Source organism: Lampetra fluviatilis, chromosome 51 (assembly GCF_964198595.1).
Source record: "Lampetra fluviatilis chromosome 51, kcLamFluv1.1, whole genome shotgun sequence".
In the NCBI taxonomy this organism is placed as follows: Eukaryota; Metazoa; Chordata; class Hyperoartia; order Petromyzontiformes; family Petromyzontidae; genus Lampetra; species Lampetra fluviatilis.
The window spans coordinates 3,551,863-3,573,102 of record NC_136325.1 but is presented as its reverse complement, the minus strand read 5'-3'; the positions used below and the strand labels follow the sequence as shown (position 1 = coordinate 3,573,102).

General features: G+C 45.6%; 1 protein-coding gene across 8 annotated transcripts in view; it reads left to right on the top strand.

The window, feature by feature from the left end:
• MCF2L2 (MCF.2 cell line derived transforming sequence-like 2) overlaps positions 1 to 21,240 on the top strand; it is a 209,917-nt gene that overhangs the window by 49,713 nt on the left and 138,964 nt on the right. For 6 of the 8 annotated variants that reach the window (XM_078878577.1, XM_078878580.1, XM_078878579.1 and 3 more), the window contains exon 4: positions 10,678 to 10,768. In XM_078878577.1, coding sequence (XP_078734703.1) covers positions 10,678 to 10,768 — 91 coding nt within the window. Of the gene's footprint in view, positions 1 to 5,559; positions 6,303 to 10,677; positions 10,769 to 21,240 lie in introns of those variants that run through there. The other 2 variants (XM_078878582.1, XM_078878581.1) reach the window with 2 other exon arrangements.

The following is a 21,240-nucleotide window of genomic DNA, read 5'->3' as shown; positions in this document are numbered from 1 at the left end:
ACCAGGTTAAGGCCCACTGAGCTATGCAGAATTTTTTTCAAATGCGACCTGGCTATCACAAATGATAGCAGCTGAACGAAGTGGCTTATCATCACGTGGACATTAAAGCAGTCATATACTCTCAACGCACATTGATTCTAATTGTGGAGGGAAAAAACGGAGAACCTGGATAAAAATCCACACGACCACGGGGAGAACATGCAAACTCCAAATATACAGGTGTAAGGGTCGGGATCGAACCCACGATCTCCTGTACACCAGGCGAGGGAGTTAACATATCGCCATCGCAAGATTGGTGGCCCGAATATGTTGGAATTCTGCCACTTTATTTCACATCAGATATGTTCACGAATCTCCTTTAATCACTGAATCAACGTGGGCCTCGTTAAAACAAATAATAAACGGCCGCCAGGTTTGCCTTTACATAATATCCCGCTCGTATACAGAGAACTAGAGAGAGAGAGACAGGCAGGGAAAGGTGCTCTGCAAACCTTCTGGCTACCATCAAAGGTTTGTACACGAAGCCATCCAGATATACAAACACAGACATAACTTCAACCGTGATGATGGGTACAAATTTCGATTTAAAGCTTTCGTGACTGCAGGGATTCATCTTCTTGGTTTTTTCGGTAAAGTCACGTAGAAGGGAAGTAATAAAATAATAAAAATAAAACATAATAAATTATTATAATAAAAATAAAACATAATAAATTATTATAAACATAATAAATAATTATGTTTTATTTTTATTATTTTATTACTTCCCTTCTACGTGACTTTACCGAAAAAAACAAGAAGATGGGTACAAACTGAGTAATCATTGGAAAGATGTTATTAACCATGTAAAAAAGACTTAAGTACACATATTTTGACCATCTTATTTAACAGGTACTATTCTACTTTACCGAGTGTTGACATCCCCAGCGTTCAACAGTACTCTCCTTTTTGTATTTGGATTGTCAACCAACACCGGGTACGACTTGTACGCCTATTGTTCTCTTTTAGCCCCGCCCATCCCCCGAACACGTTCCTTTCATTGGCTACCACATTCAGATAAGCCCCTCCCCCGTCCTCCCCCCTTAACTTGTATTTAAGAGCTCGTCTATTGGAATTTTGCCTCACTGGATACAGTAAATTTAACTGTGACGGTCCCACCTGATAACGGAGACTTGTGTTGCCTCCGAGACGTCGTGATTTATTATTTTATTTCTATTATTATTTCTATTTTTATTTTATTATTATTTATTTTTACCTACGTGACTTTACCGAAAAAACCTAAGAGTAGGCTGGGAAAGGTCACAACCACAGAGAGAGAGAGTGCGCCTGGCTGCTGGATTCCACGTCCGTGCGTGCGCCGTCGCCAACACACTCACTGACGTAACGCTCACAGTTGCCCGCCGAGCATCGGGGATGCATCACAGAGTTCGCTGCGTAGCCAATGCAGCAGCCTGTTCTTCCTTCTTCTCGCTGCTGCCTCTGCTGCTGTGTACGATGGCGATGCGTTTGTGAGCCAGGCGCCAACGTGGAGCTCTGAGAACCACGAGAGGGCTTCAGGAGAGCATTGTTGTCCTATTTCTATTCACCCCCCACCCACACCCCTCCTGTAAAGGCGCTCACACTCCAGTGGGTTTAGTATCTAGTCCCATAGTTTTGGGGTTGCGTTGTGCACAATCGCAACGCTCAAGTTTGCCTCGAAACGCGACGGAGAGAGACGTGCGTGTCGGAACGCCGATGTTCCGATGCGGTTGATGATACGTCGGAGTGTCTTCGTGGGGGGGGGGGGAGGGATTCATCTTCTTGGTTCTTTCGGTAAAGTCACGTAGAAGGGAAGTAATAAAATAATAAAAATAAAACAAAATAAAATAATTCTCACGACGTTTCGGCCACAACGCAAGCAGCCGTCCTCAGGTGAAGACCAGGTCTGTCGGGGAGACAGCGTCTGAATGAAACACCACCACGCTTGGAGCGTATATTTAAGCTGGGTTGGAAGGGGGGAAGGGCGCCTTGACAAAATTATTTGCATATCAAGAGGAATTTAGCATATTTATGGGAAATGCAGGTATGTGATTAGTACTACTTGTGAAATGCGTAGGAGGTGGGCGGGGGGTTTCAAAGTCAAAAAAAGGGATGTCAAAGCCTCCTCCTCGGATGTTGAGTGTGATGTTTGGGCTTTCGAACGAGGTCCGTGTGCCACACCGCGCGCCCCGCGTCCGTGTCGATCGCGTTGGAGACAAACGCTCTGGGGGCAGGAAGCCAGGTGGCCCTGGATCGTCGTCGTCGTCGTCATCGGCGGCGATTGTGGTCACTGTCACCGCCGTCACCGTTTGGCGATGCCGTGATAATAATCATCGCGACACGTGCGTTCGGGACGCCGAGTTCCCCATCAGTTTTTGATGTCGTCGTTACAATTTGTCTGGCGAGTTTCATTTCTTGCCTTCCAAACGAAAATTATGTTATTAATGATATTACATTTACTTTTATTACGCTTGTATTTTTACGTGTATTATATTTATTATTTAAAAAGTTCCGTGTTATATATTTATTTATTCACTTCCATCACATTTCTGTCATCACTGTTGGTGATGTCGTACTAATAATAATGATCAATGCGCTAGTGACGCCACGTTTCCGATGTGTTTGTGTTGTTGTTGTCGTTACATTGTGTCTGGTGAGATTTCGCTGACTCTCATCACATTTTATTTTTTTGGAGGTGGCTTATTTATGGCTTTTCAGTTGGTTTACGCGAATCCTTGAACGATGCTACTATTACTGCTGCATAGGTTTTCGCAGTTTGTGCTGTGCAGCTTTACGATGTGTTTGCTGCGGCTCGCTCTGCGTGTTGTTGGGCACGATGTCCGAAGTTTCGATCCAAATACCTCGCCTTGTACACAAGAGGTTGTGGGTTTGATCCCGACCCTGACGCCTGCTGTATATTTGGAGTCTGCATGCCTCTCTCCCCGTGGTCGCGTGGATTTTTCTCCAGGTCCTCCATTTTCCCCCCTCCACATTTAGAATCAACGTGCATTTAGAGCGTTTGGCTGCGGTAACTAATTCGTGGCCTGGTCGCTTCTGAAAAAAGCGTTATATAGCACCTGTGGGCCTTATCTGGTAAAATAAAATACAAAGCTGTTGCTTGTAGTTGTTGTTGCAATCCATTGATGTCGCCATCTCTCATGGTCCATCCACCGAGCGCCTGCACAGTGACCGATCGCTCCATCTCCGTGGTGGAACTGTCCTCTCAAACACCTCCCCCCCCCCTCCATTGGCTGCCACTCCATCGTTACTCTCGACCCTGAATCGTGAGTGATGTGGACGCTGATCTCGTCAAGGAGCATAAACCATCACGCGAGGCCCGGTCGTCCTCGCAGAAGCGGCTTCTAGTCTACGCCATCGAACAAAGACGGACACCGCATAGCGCACTTTCAGATGCGCTTCCGCGGCCGTCTGGAACGCTCTTCCTTCTGATATTCGGAAGCCACTGGGAGCTATGCACTTTTAAATAATCTACATTGAAAGCTGACTTCTTCAGAACCTCGTTATGTGTTTAGTTTGTCGTTCCTCTCTCGTACCTTCGATTAGCATGGTTGGCTGTGTACGGTGCGAACGAAATTCAACATACATACTTAGAATCGTGATAAGTGTAAGAGCCCTGACAATATAATTTGATCTCAGACCCTTCTCTGGGGCCGGAGTGGGGGTGAAGTGATTTGCACACTATGCTGAGAACCCAGCAAAACATGAGTTATATTCCAGGCTACAGTTAACATCAGTGTTGAGTGACATTTGAACCAGTACTAGGCCACACCTTCACTCACCAACCAACCACTGAGCAGCCGTAGTGAAGTATTGTCGAATAACCTCAATGGCAGACGTGATAAGCGAAGTCCTCCCTCCAGCAGTGTCTGAACAAAGGCTGTAACTCTGCATTGCTGTTACCCTGTTTGCATGTGCTGAAAGATGAATTGAATAGAACAACCACTGTTGGCTTCTCCACACAGTGGTGTTAATTTTATCGACCCTAGAGGGATGATGAGCTGAGTCAACTACCAACCAGGATCAGAACTCGTACGCTTCTGAGTTATTGGCCCCATCAGCGCCAATAATTACGATGCCTTCTCATGCACGCGACACTGTAGGATAACTCTTTGGTTCTTTCGGTAAAGTCACGTACAAAGAAAATAAATTAAATACTCTATTTAATTATTATTTAATTTATTTTCTTTCCGAAACTTTACCGAAACAACCAAAGAGTAATTCCTGCAGTCAAGAAAGCTTCAAATCACTGTAGGATTGGTTTAGCCTGACTGATCCAGGTCGGCTCAGTAACAGGAGCATCATCATTAATTGTAATTTCGTCATCATCACTGGCAGCATCAGTATCGTCATAATCACCGTTACCATCATCATCATCATTGTCGTCATGATTGGCAAATATACAGGCGTCAGGGTCGGGATTGAACCCACGACCTCTTGTATACCAGGCGAGGTAGTTAACATCTCGCTGACCAGAGCCTTGCCATATCAATGTCACGTGCGTAATTATTTTTTTATCAATCAACTCTGCAATGAGGAAACACGTCTGTGCGTTCGTGTTGGAAAAGAAGCGGATGGAATGATACGAAACAAAAAAAGCCAATCCCCAAATCGAGCGGCGTTCCTTTGCAAGACGACGCCAAGCGGTGGATCTTTTCTCGTCGGTGCACCGCCTAAAAATCAGAAGGGAGTATTTCTCCTCCTCTGATCCACTCCCCGTCCTGCAGCCCTCTCTGTGTGTAGTCGTTTGTTTTGTTTCCTCCGTCGGATCGAAACGTTCGGTAGATCGCGCCCTGAAAACACCTCGATCACTCGTTGTGCGCATCGGTTATTATAAAACAAAACGTGTTCGCTCTGTGTGTCTGTGTGTGTGTGTTGTTGTTGTGGGGAGCGGTAGTGTAGCGGTTAGCGCGCTGCGCTATGAATCCGTCCACCCGGGTTCGATTCCCGCTCACGGCCAAGACCGGTGACGATTATCTGAACCGGTCCTGGATCTCCCCGAGGTCGACTCAGCCTCAAATGAGTCCCTGGTGCGGTGTGTAAAATACCGCCACTGGGGAGACAAAGACGGTCGAGCGTGGTGCTGGTTACCCACCCCCGCATTCATAGGTGCTCACTAACCCCACTTGCCCCAACAGTCTCTTAAGGCTATCAGGGGGATATTTGTGTTTGTTGTTGTAAATATAAATAAATAACACGTGTGGAAGCTTTAGCCAAGGGCTACGTTCATCCTGCAGCCCTCTGAACCTAATTGTAATTCCACGGTCGTAGCCACACTACGTCAATCGCTGGACTGTACCAAATTGCGAGCGGTGGGTTCTATTTTTTGTCTTTTTTTTGTTTAAACAACCCGTGCATATGTTTTATTCTTTTTACAACAACACCACCACCAAACAAAAAAAAACCCATCTATTTTAGCAACCGCGCACGTACGTTTTCCCCCTGCATGCTGCCGTGCATGTTCGTGTATATGTATGTGTCGTTGTCGAGAGAGAGAGAGCGAGCGAGCGAGCGAGAGAGGTGCGCACAAGCGGAGCGTGGTAGCAGCACGTGCGTGCCGCGCACATCCCCGGGAGATTCGTCCCGAGCTCCTACGAGTTGACACCACCCATCCCAAACACCCCCCATGCACACACCCCACACACAGACCCCACACATCCCACACACACACCTCTCTCTCCAGCACAAACCCCTCGTAACCTCGTGCGCGCTTTTTATTTATTTGCTCCTGCCTCGCCGTCGACTGCCGGGCGCGCCGATTTTTTTTGCTTTACCGCAAACGGCACATCGCGTTCGTTTCGCGGGGACGCAATTCTTGAAGGTCACCCGGTTAACGACTCTGGCGGCTCGGGGAGGGACGACGCACGGCTGAGACTGGGACAGCGAGGCGATGGGAGCCCACGGAGACGGAGGGACCTTCCGCGAGACGTGAACTTCGTTCTCTGGATCGCTGGCGATCGGATCGGGGTGGGGGGGGGGGAGATTGCGCTTCCGACGCAAAGCGCGGAATCTTTTTGCGGGCGTTGAACGGAGAGGACGAAAGCTCTGCTGGCCGGGCGCGCACGGTGTGGGGAATTCATCTCCATCGAAGGCCGGGGAGGGTGAAAACAAGGCGTCGATGATCACATTTGTTGCCACTTGGCTTCGGCGGATTACGTCCCAGCGTCGCGAGCCGGACGTTTAATTCCACGTGCGCACAAGGTACAAGGGTGATTGCTCAGGCCACCTTGCTTTGCCGATCGCTGCGTCTCCGTCGCTGAAACGTGCAGGTGAACGCGTCCGTGTGCGCAAGTGCGCGGGTATGTGTGTGTACGCGCGCGTGTGTGTGCGTGTCGTGTGTGTGTGTGTCGTGTGCGCGCGTGTGCGTGTCGTGTTGAATTCGCATGCAGAACCTCCGTCAACACCGCCGTCGTCGTCATGAATTTATAATAGAGGTTTTTTTTTGGGTTAGATCGCGGGCGTATATAAATGTGTCGTTAAGCCGCCACCACCCGACACAGCCAATTAGTGAGGTTTGTTACGTAAACAGAACGTGGCCAATTCGTCGCTAGTGCAGCGCACCGGTGTGTTGGAGAGCCAAGCCACAACATTTGCAATCGGAGTCCGACGTTTCGCCAGTAATTACAACGAGCTTCATCAGGCGACAGCCAGATTTGTAATGAATTTAACGTCGACATTTGTTCAATCGGCGTGGCTTTTCGTAAATTAATGAGAGCCGTTCTCAATCCAACGACGCATGTCGGCTTCCCCCACGCCATCTCGGTCAAGGGTTTCTTTTTCTTACCTCCACGCTGGTCTGTGCAGGTTGATTAGCCTGGGAAGGGGAGAGGGGAGGACAAGAACAAGACGAATATCACTTGCCACGCATCTCGATGAACGATATCTCTGATGCCTTCGCTTTGCTAAAATGTACACGCGTTCGTGTGCGTGCGTTGTGGCGTTTGGTGGCCTGGAGTGTAGTTCATTGCGCTGCAAGCCCGGTAACCCCAGTTCCATTCCCGCTGTGTGTTCAACACGAGTGACAAATATCTGAATATCGAGCCTCCGTCCATAGATCGACTCACACTTAAATGAATACTTGGTGCAGTGTACAAACATCAGCACTCGGGAGACAAAGGCGACCGGGCAGTGGTTCCGACTAAACTACCCCCCGGCCTTCATAGCTGCTCGCAAACAGCACTTGTCCACGCAGGCTACACGGGGGGCCTTTGTATTTTTGTACGTATGTCGAACTTTTTTCGCACCGTACGTAGTCAATCGCGCTGATTGGAGGCGCTGCGGTGTTGGGGTGCATTTTCGTGCACGCATCATCGTCATCATCAACCCCATGGTCCATCCACTGCTGGATGAAGCCCTCTCCAAGCCACCGCCACCTCAACCGTTGCTTTCCGCGTGTACGGCGTGTGGGTTCGCGAATGCAACATTATTTCTTTGCGTCCTGCGTTTTGCAGCCTTCCGTGACTTGTGCCCGCCTTTGGCGATTTGGTGGCGACGTGAGAGAGGAGAGAGAGAGAGAGGGCTGCATGCCGTGTGCATTGCAGCGTGGCCAAGTGCTGAGACAGCAGCGAGGAAATGCCCTCCCTTCTCTCTTCCTGGAGCCACTGCTGTGTTCATTATCCCAGGCACCGTCATTAACGTCAATAGGAGCCTGTGCAACAGTGGCAAATCGAGGTTATAATGATGATGATCGTGATTAAGATGATGACGGTGCATTTGTTTTAAGGGTCAGATTTAATTGGATAAATATGGCCAAATGAATTATATCCAGGGCAGGCGTTTTTGTTTTACTTATCTGTTTTTAGGGGGTTTGTGTATAGCAAGAGTAAATGTGGCAAAACACATCAATCTTGATTTGAAGCTTTCGTGACTGCAGGAGACCCATACTCTTTGGTTCTTTCGGTAAAGTCACGTAGGTAGATAATTAATAGATCACGACGTTTCGATCGCAACACAACCGACCGTCTTCGGCTGAAGACGGTCGAAACGTCGTGATCTGTTAATTTCTATCTACGTGACTTTACCGAAAGATCCAAAGAGTTTGGTAAAAACACACGTTTCTTATAATTTACAGCCCGTTGTCGATCCACTGTTGTATGAGAGCTTCACCACACCGTGTCGGCTAGGACTCACTGGGTTGCTAGACCATACTTCACCATTCTGGTCAGTGCGGGTTCATGAACATGGGGGGAAGGTGGGGGTGTTAGCAGGGGTTCAGATATAATTTGCCACTGGTGTTAGCCGTGTCTGCGAATGGAACTTAGGTCACGGAGTTGAGAAGGCAGTGCGCTCGTCAAATCACCGGTTCCTCTCTTAATAATAAAAATTATAACAGTTACAAACACGCACATTTAATTAACGTGGCTTATTACAGTGAGGGAAAAAAGTATTTGATCCCCTGCTGATTTTGTACGTTTACCCACTGACAAAGAAATGATCAGTCTATAAATTTTATGGTAGGTTTATTTGAACAGTGAGAGACAGAATAACAACAACAAAATCCAGAAAAACGCATGTCAAAAATGTTATAAATTGATTTGCATTTTAATGAGGGAAATAAGTACTTTATATAACAAAAATGCATTTTTCATTATTGAAATGCGAATACAAACTACATCATTACATTGCTTGTTGGTGCTTGTGTTGCTGTTGTGTTTCAGTCTTTAATTACATTAAGCTTCTCTCTCTCATGCTTATTTGACTCCTGATGTGCAATTACTTCCCCGTGCGTGTACGCCCCCCTTTGCATGTTTACGTTCGGTCGCGTCGTCAGTGCAAGCGATGCTGCTTTCACATTCGCGAACGTGTGTGTCGTGCAGACTGTGCCTTGTGTCGTGCCATTGCACATTGCAAGAGGTGATGGTGACGACGATGATGATGTCAAAGGTCAAAGTGTCTCCCTACTCAAATAAGCAAACGGGCAGTGTTCATTCTCATCGGTGGCTCTGAGCCAATTGTAGAAATTCCACATTGCTATGGCAGGGTTATTTAATCCTGTAGAACTACCCAGGTTGACTTTTCCACAAATTAGCACCTATTTTAATCACCCCCGGAGTGTGAATGATGTGTCGACCCCTGGAGTTGATCTTGGGACTTTCCGATTGTTCTGCGACTCCTATGTCAGTGGCATGAAGGTGGTTCCTTCATTCCAATATCAGCAGTCTCTTGTGTAGCATTGGAGTTCCACCGTGCCTCTGCTGTTGTAGCTTTCCCGATGTGTCTCTGCCATTGTATCTGTGTCGTTGTGCTTGCTCGTGTGCCTCTGCTGTTGCGTCTGTGGCAGAGGTCGCAACCGGGTACCCGATACCCGTACCCTGACCGATACCCGGCTACCCGTACTCGGCCGGGTACGGGTATGGGTACCCGTTTGCGACCCTGGTGCGGCCGGGTACGGGTAGGCCGTGAGTCACTGGTGAGGCACCGTTTGTCACTCATTTCCCAACGTCTTGTCTCTTCTCACAATTCAAGTTCCTAGAATCAACCCACCCGCGCCTGCAACATGGCTTCATCCCAGAGGTCGCAATCAGGTACCCGATACCCGTACCCTACCCGTACCCGGCCGGGTACGGGTAGGGTACGGGTACGGTCGGGTACGGGTACCCGTTTGCGACCCTGGTGCGGCTGGGTACGGGTAAGGAATCAAAACCCGTTTGCGACCTCTGGTCTGTGGCTCTATGTTGATGTCTGTGCTGTTGCGTTTCTGCTGTTGACTTTGCTCTTCCACTGTCGTTGTGTGCGTACGCTTGTATGCGTCTGTGTGTACATGTGTGCTTGGGGAGTGCTAGCAGAGTAGTTAGCGCGCTGCGCTATGAACCCGGCGACCCGAGTTTGATTCTTGCTTATGGCCAACACCATTGGCGATGATCTGAACCGGTCCTGGGCCTCCTGCCCTAGGTTGACTCAGCCTCAAATGTGTATCTGGTGTGGTCATACGTGGTGCTGGCCACACACCCCCTCGTATACCGTGCCGGCCTTCATAAGTGCTCGCTAACAGCACTTTCCCCAACAGTCTGTTAATGCTATACGGGGGATATTTGCCTTTGTTTTATGGGTACACTACTCATGTAACTGTGTGCACGTGCACGCATCTAGACACGAATGTACGTGCACGTGTGCGTACATGTACTCGTGCACGTGTGCATATGTGTGTGTGTGTGTGTACACGGGACCGGAGTAAACACGTGGCTATTAGCCAAATATGTATACTGGCTGTGGTGTGCCGAAATATTATCTGAGCCTAGATTTGAAGTGTTCGTGACGGCAGGGATCCATACTTAAATTAAAGTGATTTAATTTATTTTATTTTATACCTACGTGACTTTACCGAAAGAAGCAAAGAGTATTATCTGAGCCACTGACCTAGACAGAGTCAGATTAAAATGACAGCCGCGTGCGCACATGCGTACGTCGCGTGGTGGTCAGTTCACTGTGCTACTAACCCGGTGACCCGAGTTTGATTCCATGCCACAGCAGAACCAATCCTGGATCCTGCCACGCGTCGACTTCCTGATTGAACGTGTCAACATCAGCGCCGGGAAAGCAGAGTGAGCCGTGCGCCCTGCCGGCCTTAATAGATGCTCGCTAAATGCAACTTTGCTCGAACCGTTTTTGCAGGCTTTCATTGGAGACCTTTGTCTTTGTGTGCAGCTTGCGAGATTCTGAAAATGGCTTCTCCGTGATCATCGACCGGCGAAGAGATCGCTGGGCGGCCGTGAAGGCGGCGCTCACTCGCATTGCGGTAACGCACGCCGCCACTCCTCCGCATCAGAATATTGGGGGGAATCTGATGAGCTATGAAGCTCTTTCTCACAGTGATGTCCAGTGGGGGCCGGAGAGCCTGCTCCTCTGTCCTCTTGTCATCTTTGACCTCGTGGTTTTTTAATGTTCTTCTGTTCTTCTCGATTTTTCGGTAAAGTCACGTAGGTAAAAAATGAAAATAAAAATAAATTTAATAAAAATAATAATAGAAAAATATTTTATTTATTATTTTATTTATATTATTACTTCTACTAATTTTATTTTTATTCTCTTTGAAATCATCTCCATGAAGTTTGTTATTGTCCTTCGAGAACCCAGAATGCAAAGTAGATTTCAAAGAGAGGCAGCAGGCAACGTGTAACTAACTCGGCGTATTGGACCCTCTAAATTAGGGATCGGTTGGGGGCATCCGGGCTGGCTGCCTTACCGCAGGAGGGGTAGCGATCGGGAGAAGTATTTTTACTATTTAAACTAAACTAACTATTTTTATTTAACCAGGTAAGGCCCACTGAGCTATATATATTGTTTTAAGAAGCGACCTGGCCACAAATGATAGCGCAACGAAGTGGCTCATCATGTGGATATTGATAGCAGATAAATACTCTAAATGTAGGTTGATTCTCCATGTGGACGGAAAAAAAAACACGCGACCCCGGGGAGAATATGCAAACACCGGATACACAGCGGGCGTCAGGGTCGGGATCAAACCCACGACCTCTTGCATACCAGGCGAGGTAGTTAACATCTCCTAGCCACCGTGATGATGATGAGAGAGAGACACGCAGACTCCAAATATACAGCAGCAGGCGTCAGGGTTGGGATCAAACTCACGATCTCCTGTATACCAGGCGAGGTAGTTAACATCTCCTAGCCACCGTGATGATGATGAGAGAGAGACACGCAAACCGAAATATACAGCAGCAGGCGCCAGGATCGGGATCGAACCCACGACCTCCTGCACACCAGGCGAGGTAGTTAACATCTCCCCACGGCGGCGGCAATTTAATGGGGAGGGGAAGAAGGCGGGGAGGGTAGGAATAAAGTCAGCAAACAGAACCAGAAATATAAATAGCGTAAGTGGCGATGTCCAAGTTTGTCCTTCTTTTCTCCCAGGAGCAGCTGTCAACGTGCGTTAACACAAAGTGGAGTGTCCCTCCTGGTTCTTAATGTCATCCTCATCTCCCTTCCAGTTTTCGTTATGCTCCTTCGGGTCCTCCTCATCATCTTCCTGGGACTTGAGTACAGAATGTCTGTCGCAGTTGTAGAAGGGGTGAAAGGTCAGACTTGCCGTGACTACAGTTCCAATGAAGTGGTGTCAAGTTTGGAGATAACTTTGGGGTGCTCAGGACTACTTAAAATACCGATTGACAAAACTAAAAAGAAAGTCAACCGATATCATCGATGAACTGACAACCAATGACAACACTGAACGTCACATTCCTCGCATTCATTATACTAATAAGGGGCCGTCCATAAATGACGTCACGCGATTTTGGACGATTTTTACCCCCCCCCCCCTTCATCACACGGCTTCGCAAAAAGTCAGATCCCTCCCTCCAATATGACATCACAAAGCTCTGCCCCCCCCCCCCAAAAATAAAACATGCTTTAAATCGCTTTAAACTATTGTCATTGTAGTGCGTATTTAATGTGCCGCTGCACTCTGATGTTGTAGGAGAAAATATTTATTAAAAAGTCTATTTAATTAAGTAGAACGTGTTGTCTGTATTTATTAAAAGTTACGCATTTTGATGTGACGTCACATTTCTCAACCCCCCCCCCCTCGTCACACATCGTCACAAATGTCTGACCCCCCCCCCCCCTAAGTGCGTGACGTCATTTATGGACGGACCCTAACAAATATAGTCAACATTCATAACATTAAATATATTTACCTCAGCGGCAGACTGGCAAAAAGTGCATGGAGCAATGACATGCCAGCCATGTTGCATGGGGTTTGTGATGAGTGATGCAATCCCTAGCAACCACTGTCATGCCCACATCGTTGCGTTGTCACGAGGACACCAATATTTTCGACTGAATATTTTCTCCCGAATGTCTGTGCGTTTTCTCTCGTGGGATTTTTTTTGAACTCACTACATTTGCCAATGACATCTGGCAACTGGGCAGCTTTCGTTAAAAACACAAAACAACAAAACCTGACTGATGATGAGATGCAGAAAGTCAAAACCGGTCCATACTATTCCTGCTTATGACAAATGTTTGCTGGTTAATATTGGCCTGGAAAGGTAAAAGGATGAGGACTGAAACAAATTTGTATTTCGATTGAAAGCTTTCGTGACTGCAGAGATTCATCTTCTTGGTTCTTTCGGTAAAGTCATGTAGAAGGGAAATAATAAAATAATTAAAATAAAACATAATAAAGAAAATTGTATTTTATTATGTTTTATTATTTTTTTATTATTTCCCTTCTACGTGACTTTACCGAAAGAACCAAGAAGATATTTATATTTGTATGTGGAGACACAATAGAGGTCTGTTTAAATATTGTGTTCTCACTCATGAGTTATCTTGACTCTGCTACCCTTCCTCATTCTGCAGTTACACCTCCTCCTTGTCTTCCTCCTCATTCGTATATTCGACATCGTCGAGAGCGCTTACATCACCGTTTCATCGATACACACGGATGTGTCTTCAACAGGACCTTAACATTAATTCGGTGCCAATTGCTTTTCTCCTGCCTTCAATACTTCCCTTGCGTTGTCATCTTTCCTTGTTGGAAAATAAAAAACACCTTTGGGACCAACTGGAGACGAGAAAATTCATAAACGTCTCATACAAAATGAGCTCGAACCCATGAAAAAGCCATAAGCAAGCGCACAGTCAGCCGATCCCATTTTCTGATAACACGAGACGGAGCGTTTTCAATTAATTTTCCTCGCACGGGCAGGCAAACGGCAGTCAGCCTGACTTATAGGCCACAAGCGCAGCTCTGTCAGCTGAATTCCTCCCACTTCCTTAACCCATTCCAAGACACACGTGGCCTCCACCACTTTGTTTTTGGCATTTGCAGCGGCTTCGTCAAAGGCCACGTGAGAGTCACTGAGCTGATGCCGCAGGGATCATGGGTAATGGACGCCACCTGTCCCCGTATTTTTCCAAGGATCGTTCTTTTTTTTGTGGTCGCTGTCCCGGTAAATCTGTAATAGCCGGTTAGTTTGTCTGTTGCGTAACAATGCAACACTCAGTGCAATGCATTTGCATGCAGCCCTCTCCTCTTTTTTGGTATTGAGATGATTATTCTTTCCATGATATGTCCCGTTTTATATTCTTTGGGTCTTTCGGTAAAGTCACGTAGATAGGTTCAAAGAAAATACCAAAAAACGACGACGTTTCGATCGCAACACAAGCGGTCGTCATCAGGAAAAGGAAAAAAAAAGTTATTTCTGTTTTAACCTCACCACAGAGGGGGACTCCTTAATCGTGGCATCGAATCTAATGTTTCAGCCGCCAATGACGTTGCCCGGCTTCCTCAGTTTCAGGGAACCTGTCACAGCGATGTTACCAACATTTTGTACACATTTGGTGATACGTGACATAAAGCAACGTGGAAATCACCTAATGGAGTGCAGAACCGAGTCTAAGTTGATGGGCTTATTTGACGCTGCAGTAATTTGGCGAATGGGCTGAGATTATCGGCCCATGACACTTGAGAACTCAAGCGTGGTTCAGAATGAGAATATGTATTGATACTGGAGGAATCCGATGAGCTATAAAGCTCTACTCCCACAGATGTTCAGGTTTAAACAGAGGCGGTGGCTGCTTTCGTTTAAAACCTCGGGTCCCGGGCGATTCCAACTCTGAGCCACCCGACCATCCGCACGATATAACAAAATATGCAGTTCAGCAACATGTCAACTGACAATACGTCAGCTGATAGAAAGTGCTTAAATTTCGATTTAAAGCTTTCGTGACTGCAGGGAATCATCTTCTTGGTTCTTTCGGTAAAGTCACGTAGAAGGGAAATCATAAAATAATAAAAATAAATTTCGATTTAAAGCTTTCGTGACTGCAGGGATTCATCTTCTTGGTTCTTTCGGTAAAGTCACGTAGAAGGGAAGTAATAAAATAATAAAAATAAAACATAATAAAACAATTCTCACGACGTTTCGGCCACAACGCAAGCAGCCGTCCTCAGGCGAAGAATGAGAACATTATCAAGCTAGGAGCTTATATAGGTGTAGCGAGGAGGAGCGCCTTAACAAAAGAATGTGCATATGAAGAGGAATTTAGCATACCAATGGGCAATGAGTAGGAGGTGGGCGGAGGGGTTTCAAAGTCCCATTATGCCCATGCATTATGCAGGATCAACAGCACCACGGGGGGGGCGCAAGGAACAGCGTTAATAAAGGAAAGGAATGTTAATGATATGTAGCTGCATTTACCAAACAACCACGTAGAAAACCAAAGTAAAAACTACATAAAAAACTAAAATATAAACTGATACTTACTATACTCTACAATAAGCTGAGTTACTAACAACAAATAATAAATTACAATTCTGAAAAGCTAGATGTTAACAAAGTCGTAATTAATCGCAGTAACAGTCCTATTTCTGAAGGTTTGAAATCCGTTTTAGCTAAAGGACTAAACTTTGCAGTCACACCTAGACACATACCAGTTAATGATATAATTGCTCGAGTAGATGTAGCTCTCAAGGGCTTGAGTCACATCGCTGCAGACGTAGCAAGATCTGAAATCTCTGTAACCCTCAAAAACGCTAAGATGCCAGCTAGCAACATCAGCAAAGATGAGCGTTTTGAATTAGCTCAATTAAAAAAGAGGGAGGACATTGTCATCCTCTCAGCCGACAAAGGCAATGCCACTGTCATCATGGACAAAATAGAATACAACAACAAAATTCAAGAACTACTCAACGATGGCAGCTATACAAAAATAAAAAGAGACCCCACCAACAGCCTTGTCTCCAAAACCAACAACATCATTTCTGCTTCAACCGCATTAATTGATCAGACCAAACAGTTCTCGTTGAAACCTTCTGCAGCCAGGCCACCAAGATTGTACGGCTTGCCAAAGATACATAAAGAAGATACACCTCTTCGTCCCATTGTCTCTACTATCAACTCCCCCACTTACAAACTGGCTCGTTTTTTGTCCGAAATCCTACGGCCTTTCACTGGAAAAACCACCTCTGCAGTACTAAACTCTACTGACCTGGTATCGACAATCAAGGGGATTGCCCTGTCCCCAGACGACCTGCTTGTCAGTTTTGATGTGGTTTCCTTGTTCACCAAGGTGCCTGTGCCTGACACCATCGCAATCATTGAAGACTTGGTTCATCAAGGACTAAATGCTGGGGTACCCCCCCTGGTGAGACACTGCTTAACCAATACATACTTCACCTGGAATGGAACCTTCTACAAGCAAATTGAGGGCACCCCAATGGGCTCCCCCCTATCTCCGGTTGTAGCCAACATCTTCATGGAAAAATTTGAGACGGACGCCATCCAGACTGCCACTCTACGCCCGACCTTATGGAAGAGGTACGTAGACGATACTTTTGTCATCTGGCCACATGGCCGGCCTGCTCTAGACCAATTTCTCGGCCACATCAATTCCATACACCCAGCCATCAGATTCACCATGGAAGTCGAAAATGATGGCAAGCTACCCTTTTTGGATGTCCTAATCAAAAGGAGACCTGATGGTTCAATGAGCCACTCTGTCTACAGGAAAGCCACCCACACGGATGCTTATCTAAAACCGGATTCCCACCACCATCCATCCCAGAAGAATTCCCTCATCAAGACTCTATATCATAGAGCCCAATGCATCTCCGACCATGAACACATTTCCAGTGAACTCAAACACGTACGCCAAGCTCTTAAGGCTAATGGTTACTCCGACTACACAATCCGCAAAGCCATCACTCCAACCATCAAGAAAGATCCTGTTGAGGAGCCTTTCAAGACCATCACCTTACCCTACATTGCTGGGGTCACAAAAAAGATCTCCAAAATCCTGATTAAACACAAGATCCAGGTCCGATTCAACACAGTACATAAAATCCGTGATCTGGTACCGTCTGTAAAAGATGTGATTCCAGACATACAGTACCCTGGCGTCTACAAACTAAGTTGCCTCTGTGGTAGCAGTTACATTGGGGAAACCAAACGACACGTCTCAGACCGCATTCGTGAACATAAAGCTGATCTAAAACACGGTAGGACAAACACCTCAGCCGTGGCAGACCACTGTTACAACTCAGTGGGCTCACATGACATTGACTTCTCCAAGACGGAGGTTCTCTGCAAGCCATCTGGCTATCATGAGAGATTCGTTCATGAGGCGATCCACATATACAAACACAGAGACAATTTTAACCGAGAAGATGGATTCAGGCTTAGCAATCATTGGAAGGACGTAATAAACCATTTCGATACACATTAGGGTGAGTTGAATAATACATAGTGTTATATTAAAATGTATAAAGTATAGGGTGGTTTACAGCAATACAGTATATAATTTAATGTTGGGTTTATCTATGGCAGTATATAGTACTGTATATGCTAAGAGAATAAAGTTTAGATGGAAGTATATTATATACTTCTTACGACGTAGAATTGTAATTTATTATTTGTTGTTAGTAACTCAGCTTATTGTAGAGTATAGTAAGTATCAGTTTATATTTTAGTTTTTTATGTAGTTTTTACTTTGGTTTTCTACGTGGTTGTTTGGTAAATGCAGCTACATATCATTAACATTCCTTTCCTTTATTAACGCTGTTCCTTGCGCCCCCCCCGTGGTGCTGTTGATCCTGCATAATGCATGGGCATAATGGGACTTTGAAACCCCTCCGCCCACCTCCTACTCATTGCCCATTGGTATGCTAAATTCCTCTTCATATGCACATTCTTTTGTTAAGGCGCTCCTCCTCGCTACACCTATATAAGCTCCTAGCTTGATAATGTTCTCATTCTTCGCCTGAGGACGGCTGCTTGCGTTGTGGCCGAAACGTCGTGAGAATTGTTTTATTATGTTTTATTTTTATTATTTTATTACTTCCCTTCTACGTGACTTTACCGAAAGAACCAAGAAGATGAATCCCTGCAGTCACGAAAGCTTTAAATCGAAATTTAACCGCCTCTACGGGGAGGGTTTCCACATAACTTTGAGATCCTTCAACAAGCTCCGGGATAAGAAGACTCAGCTAATCGAGTCTCTCACCTTTCTGAAGAGATGCCGCGACTCTAAGGTAATACCAAACGCATTTACACTAACATCTGCTGCTGTAACTTCTTCTAATGCGAAACGAATTCTGTCTAGAACTAGCTTAGCTCTTATCTCAGAGAAAATCAGACTTACGCGCACCGAACTAGATCAGTTAGACAAGATACTCTACAAATCACACTTATCTTTGAGTGCAACAATGTCCACATCGGATTGGGAACACGTGGAAAAAATGACTGCCTCTTCAGCTGCCGCTATGTCGACTAAATGTAAGGACAACTTGATTTCCAAATTCAACCGCCTCTCAAACAAGAAACCGGACCCACACATTGAAAAGCTAGATGTTAACAAAGTCGTAATTAATCGCAGTAACAGTCCTATTTCTGAAGGTTTGAAATCCGTTTTAGCTAAAGGACTAAACTTTGCAGTCACACCTAGACACATACCAGTTAATGATATAATTGCTCGAGTAGATGTAGCTCTCAAGGGCTTGAGTCACATCGCTGCAGACGTAGCAAGATCTGAAATCTCTGTAACCCTCAAAAACGCTAAGATGCCAGCTAGCAACATCAGCAAAGATGAGCGTTTTGAATTAGCTCAATTAAAAAAGAGGGAGGGCATTGTCATCCTCTCAGCCGACAAAGGCAATGCCACTGTCATCATGGACAAAATAGAATACAACAACAAAATTCAAGAACTACTCAACGATGGCAGCTATACAAAAATAAAAAGAGACCCCACCAACAGCCTTGTCTCCAAAACCAACAACATCATTTCTGCTTCAACCGCATTAATTGATCAGACCAAACAGTTCTCGTTGAAACCTTCTGCAGCCAGGCCACCAAGATTGTACGGCTTGCCAAAGATACATAAAGAAGATACACCTCTTCGTCCCATTGTCTCTACTATCAACTCCCCCACTTACAAACTGGCTCGTTTTTTGTCCGAAATCCTACGGCCTTTCACTGGAAAAACCACCTCTGCAGTACTAAACTCTACTGACCTGGTATCGACAATCAAGGGGATTGCCCTGTCCCCAGACGACCTGCTTGTCAGTTTTGATGTGGTTTCCTTGTTCACCAAGGTGCCTGTGCCTGACACCATCGCAATCATTGAAGACTTGGTTCATCAAGGACTAAATGCTGGGGTACCCCCCCTGGTGAGACACTGCTTAACCAATACATACTTCACCTGGAATGGAACCTTCTACAAGCAAATTGAGGGCACCCCAATGGGCTCCCCCCTATCTCCGGTTGTAGCCAACATCTTCATGGAAAAATTTGAGACGGACGCCATCCAGACTGCCACTCTACGCCCGACCTTATGGAAGAGGTACGTAGACGATACTTTTGTCATCTGGCCACATGGCCGGCCTGCTCTAGACCAATTTCTCGGCCACATCAATTCCATACACCCAGCCATCAGATTCACCATGGAAGTCGAAAATGATGGCAAGCTACCCTTTTTGGATGTCCTAATCAAAAGGAGACCTGATGGTTCAATGAGCCACTCTGTCTACAGGAAAGCCACCCACACGGATGCTTATCTAAAACCGGATTCCCACCACCATCCATCCCAGAAGAATTCCCTCATCAAGACTCTATATCATAGAGCCCAATGCATCTCCGACCATGAACACATTTCCAGTGAACTCAAACACGTACGCCAAGCTCTTAAGGCTAATGGTTACTCCGACTACACAATCCGCAAAGCCATCACTCCAACCATCAAGAAAGATCCTGTTGAGGAGCCTTTCAAGACCATCACCTTACCCTACATTGCTGGGGTCACAAAAAAGATCTCCAAAATCCTGATTAAACACAAGATCCAGGTCCGATTCAACACAGTACATAAAATCCGTGATCTGGTACCGTCTGTAAAAGATGTGATTCCAGACATACAGTACCCTGGCGTCTACAAACTAAGTTGCCTCTGTGGTAGCAGTTACATTGGGGAAACCAAACGACACGTCTCAGACCGCATTCGTGAACATAAAGCTGATCTAAAACACGGTAGGACAAACACCTCAGCCGTGGCAGACCACTGTTACAACTCAGTGGGCTCACATGACATTGACTTCTCCAAGACGGAGGTTCTCTGCAAGCCATCTGGCTATCATGAGAGATTCGTTCATGAGGCGATCCACATATACAAACACAGAGACAATTTTAACCGAGAAGATGGATTCAGGCTTAGCAATCATTGGAAGGACGTAATAAATCATTTCGATACACATTAGGGTGAGTTGAATAATACATAGTGTTATATTAAAATGTATAAAGTATAGGGTGGTTTACAGCAATACAGTATATAATTTAATGTTGGGTTTATCTATGGCAGTATATAGTACTGTATATGCTAAGAGAATAAAGTTTAGATGGAAGTATATTATATACCTCTTACGACGTAGAATTGTAATTTATTATTTGTTGTTAGTAACTCAGCTTATTGTAGAGTATAGTAAGTATCAGTTTATATTTTAGTTTTTTATGTAGTTTTTACTTTGGTTTTCTACGTGGTTGTTTGGTAAATGCAGCTACATATCATTAACATTCCTTTCCTTTATTAACGCTGTTCCTTGCGCCCCCCCCGTGGTGCTGTTGATCCTGCATAATGCATGGGCATAATGGGACTTTGAAACCCCTCCGCCCACCTCCTACTCATTGCCCATTGGTATGCTAAATTCCTCTTCATATGCACATTCTTTTGTTAAGGCGCTCCTCCTCGCTACACCTATATAAGCTCCTAGCTTGATAATGTTCTCATTCTTCGCCTGAGGACGGCTGCTTGCGTTGTGGCCGAAACGTCGTGAGAATTGTTTTATTATGTTTTATTTTTATTATTTTATTACTTCCCTTCTACGTGACTTTACCGAAAGAACCAAGAAAATAAAAATAAAACATAATAAAATTCTCACGACGTTTCGGCCACAACACAAGCAGCCGTCCTCAGGTGAAGACAGAGCTGTCTGAAAGACAGCGCTCTTCTCCCACCCAGCTTAAAATACGCTGCCAAGCTTAGCAGTGTTCATTGTCTTTCAAACAGCTGTGGCCGAAACGTCGTGAGAATTATTTTATTATGTTTTATTTTTATTATTTTATTACTTCCCTTCTACGTGACTTTACCGAAAGAACCAAGAAGAACGTGCTTCTTCTATATTTTTCTTTTCGAAATTCAAACATCTCAAAATGCAAGGCAACTCTGGAACGGGTGATGTGGGGATCAAGGGACCGGTGATTG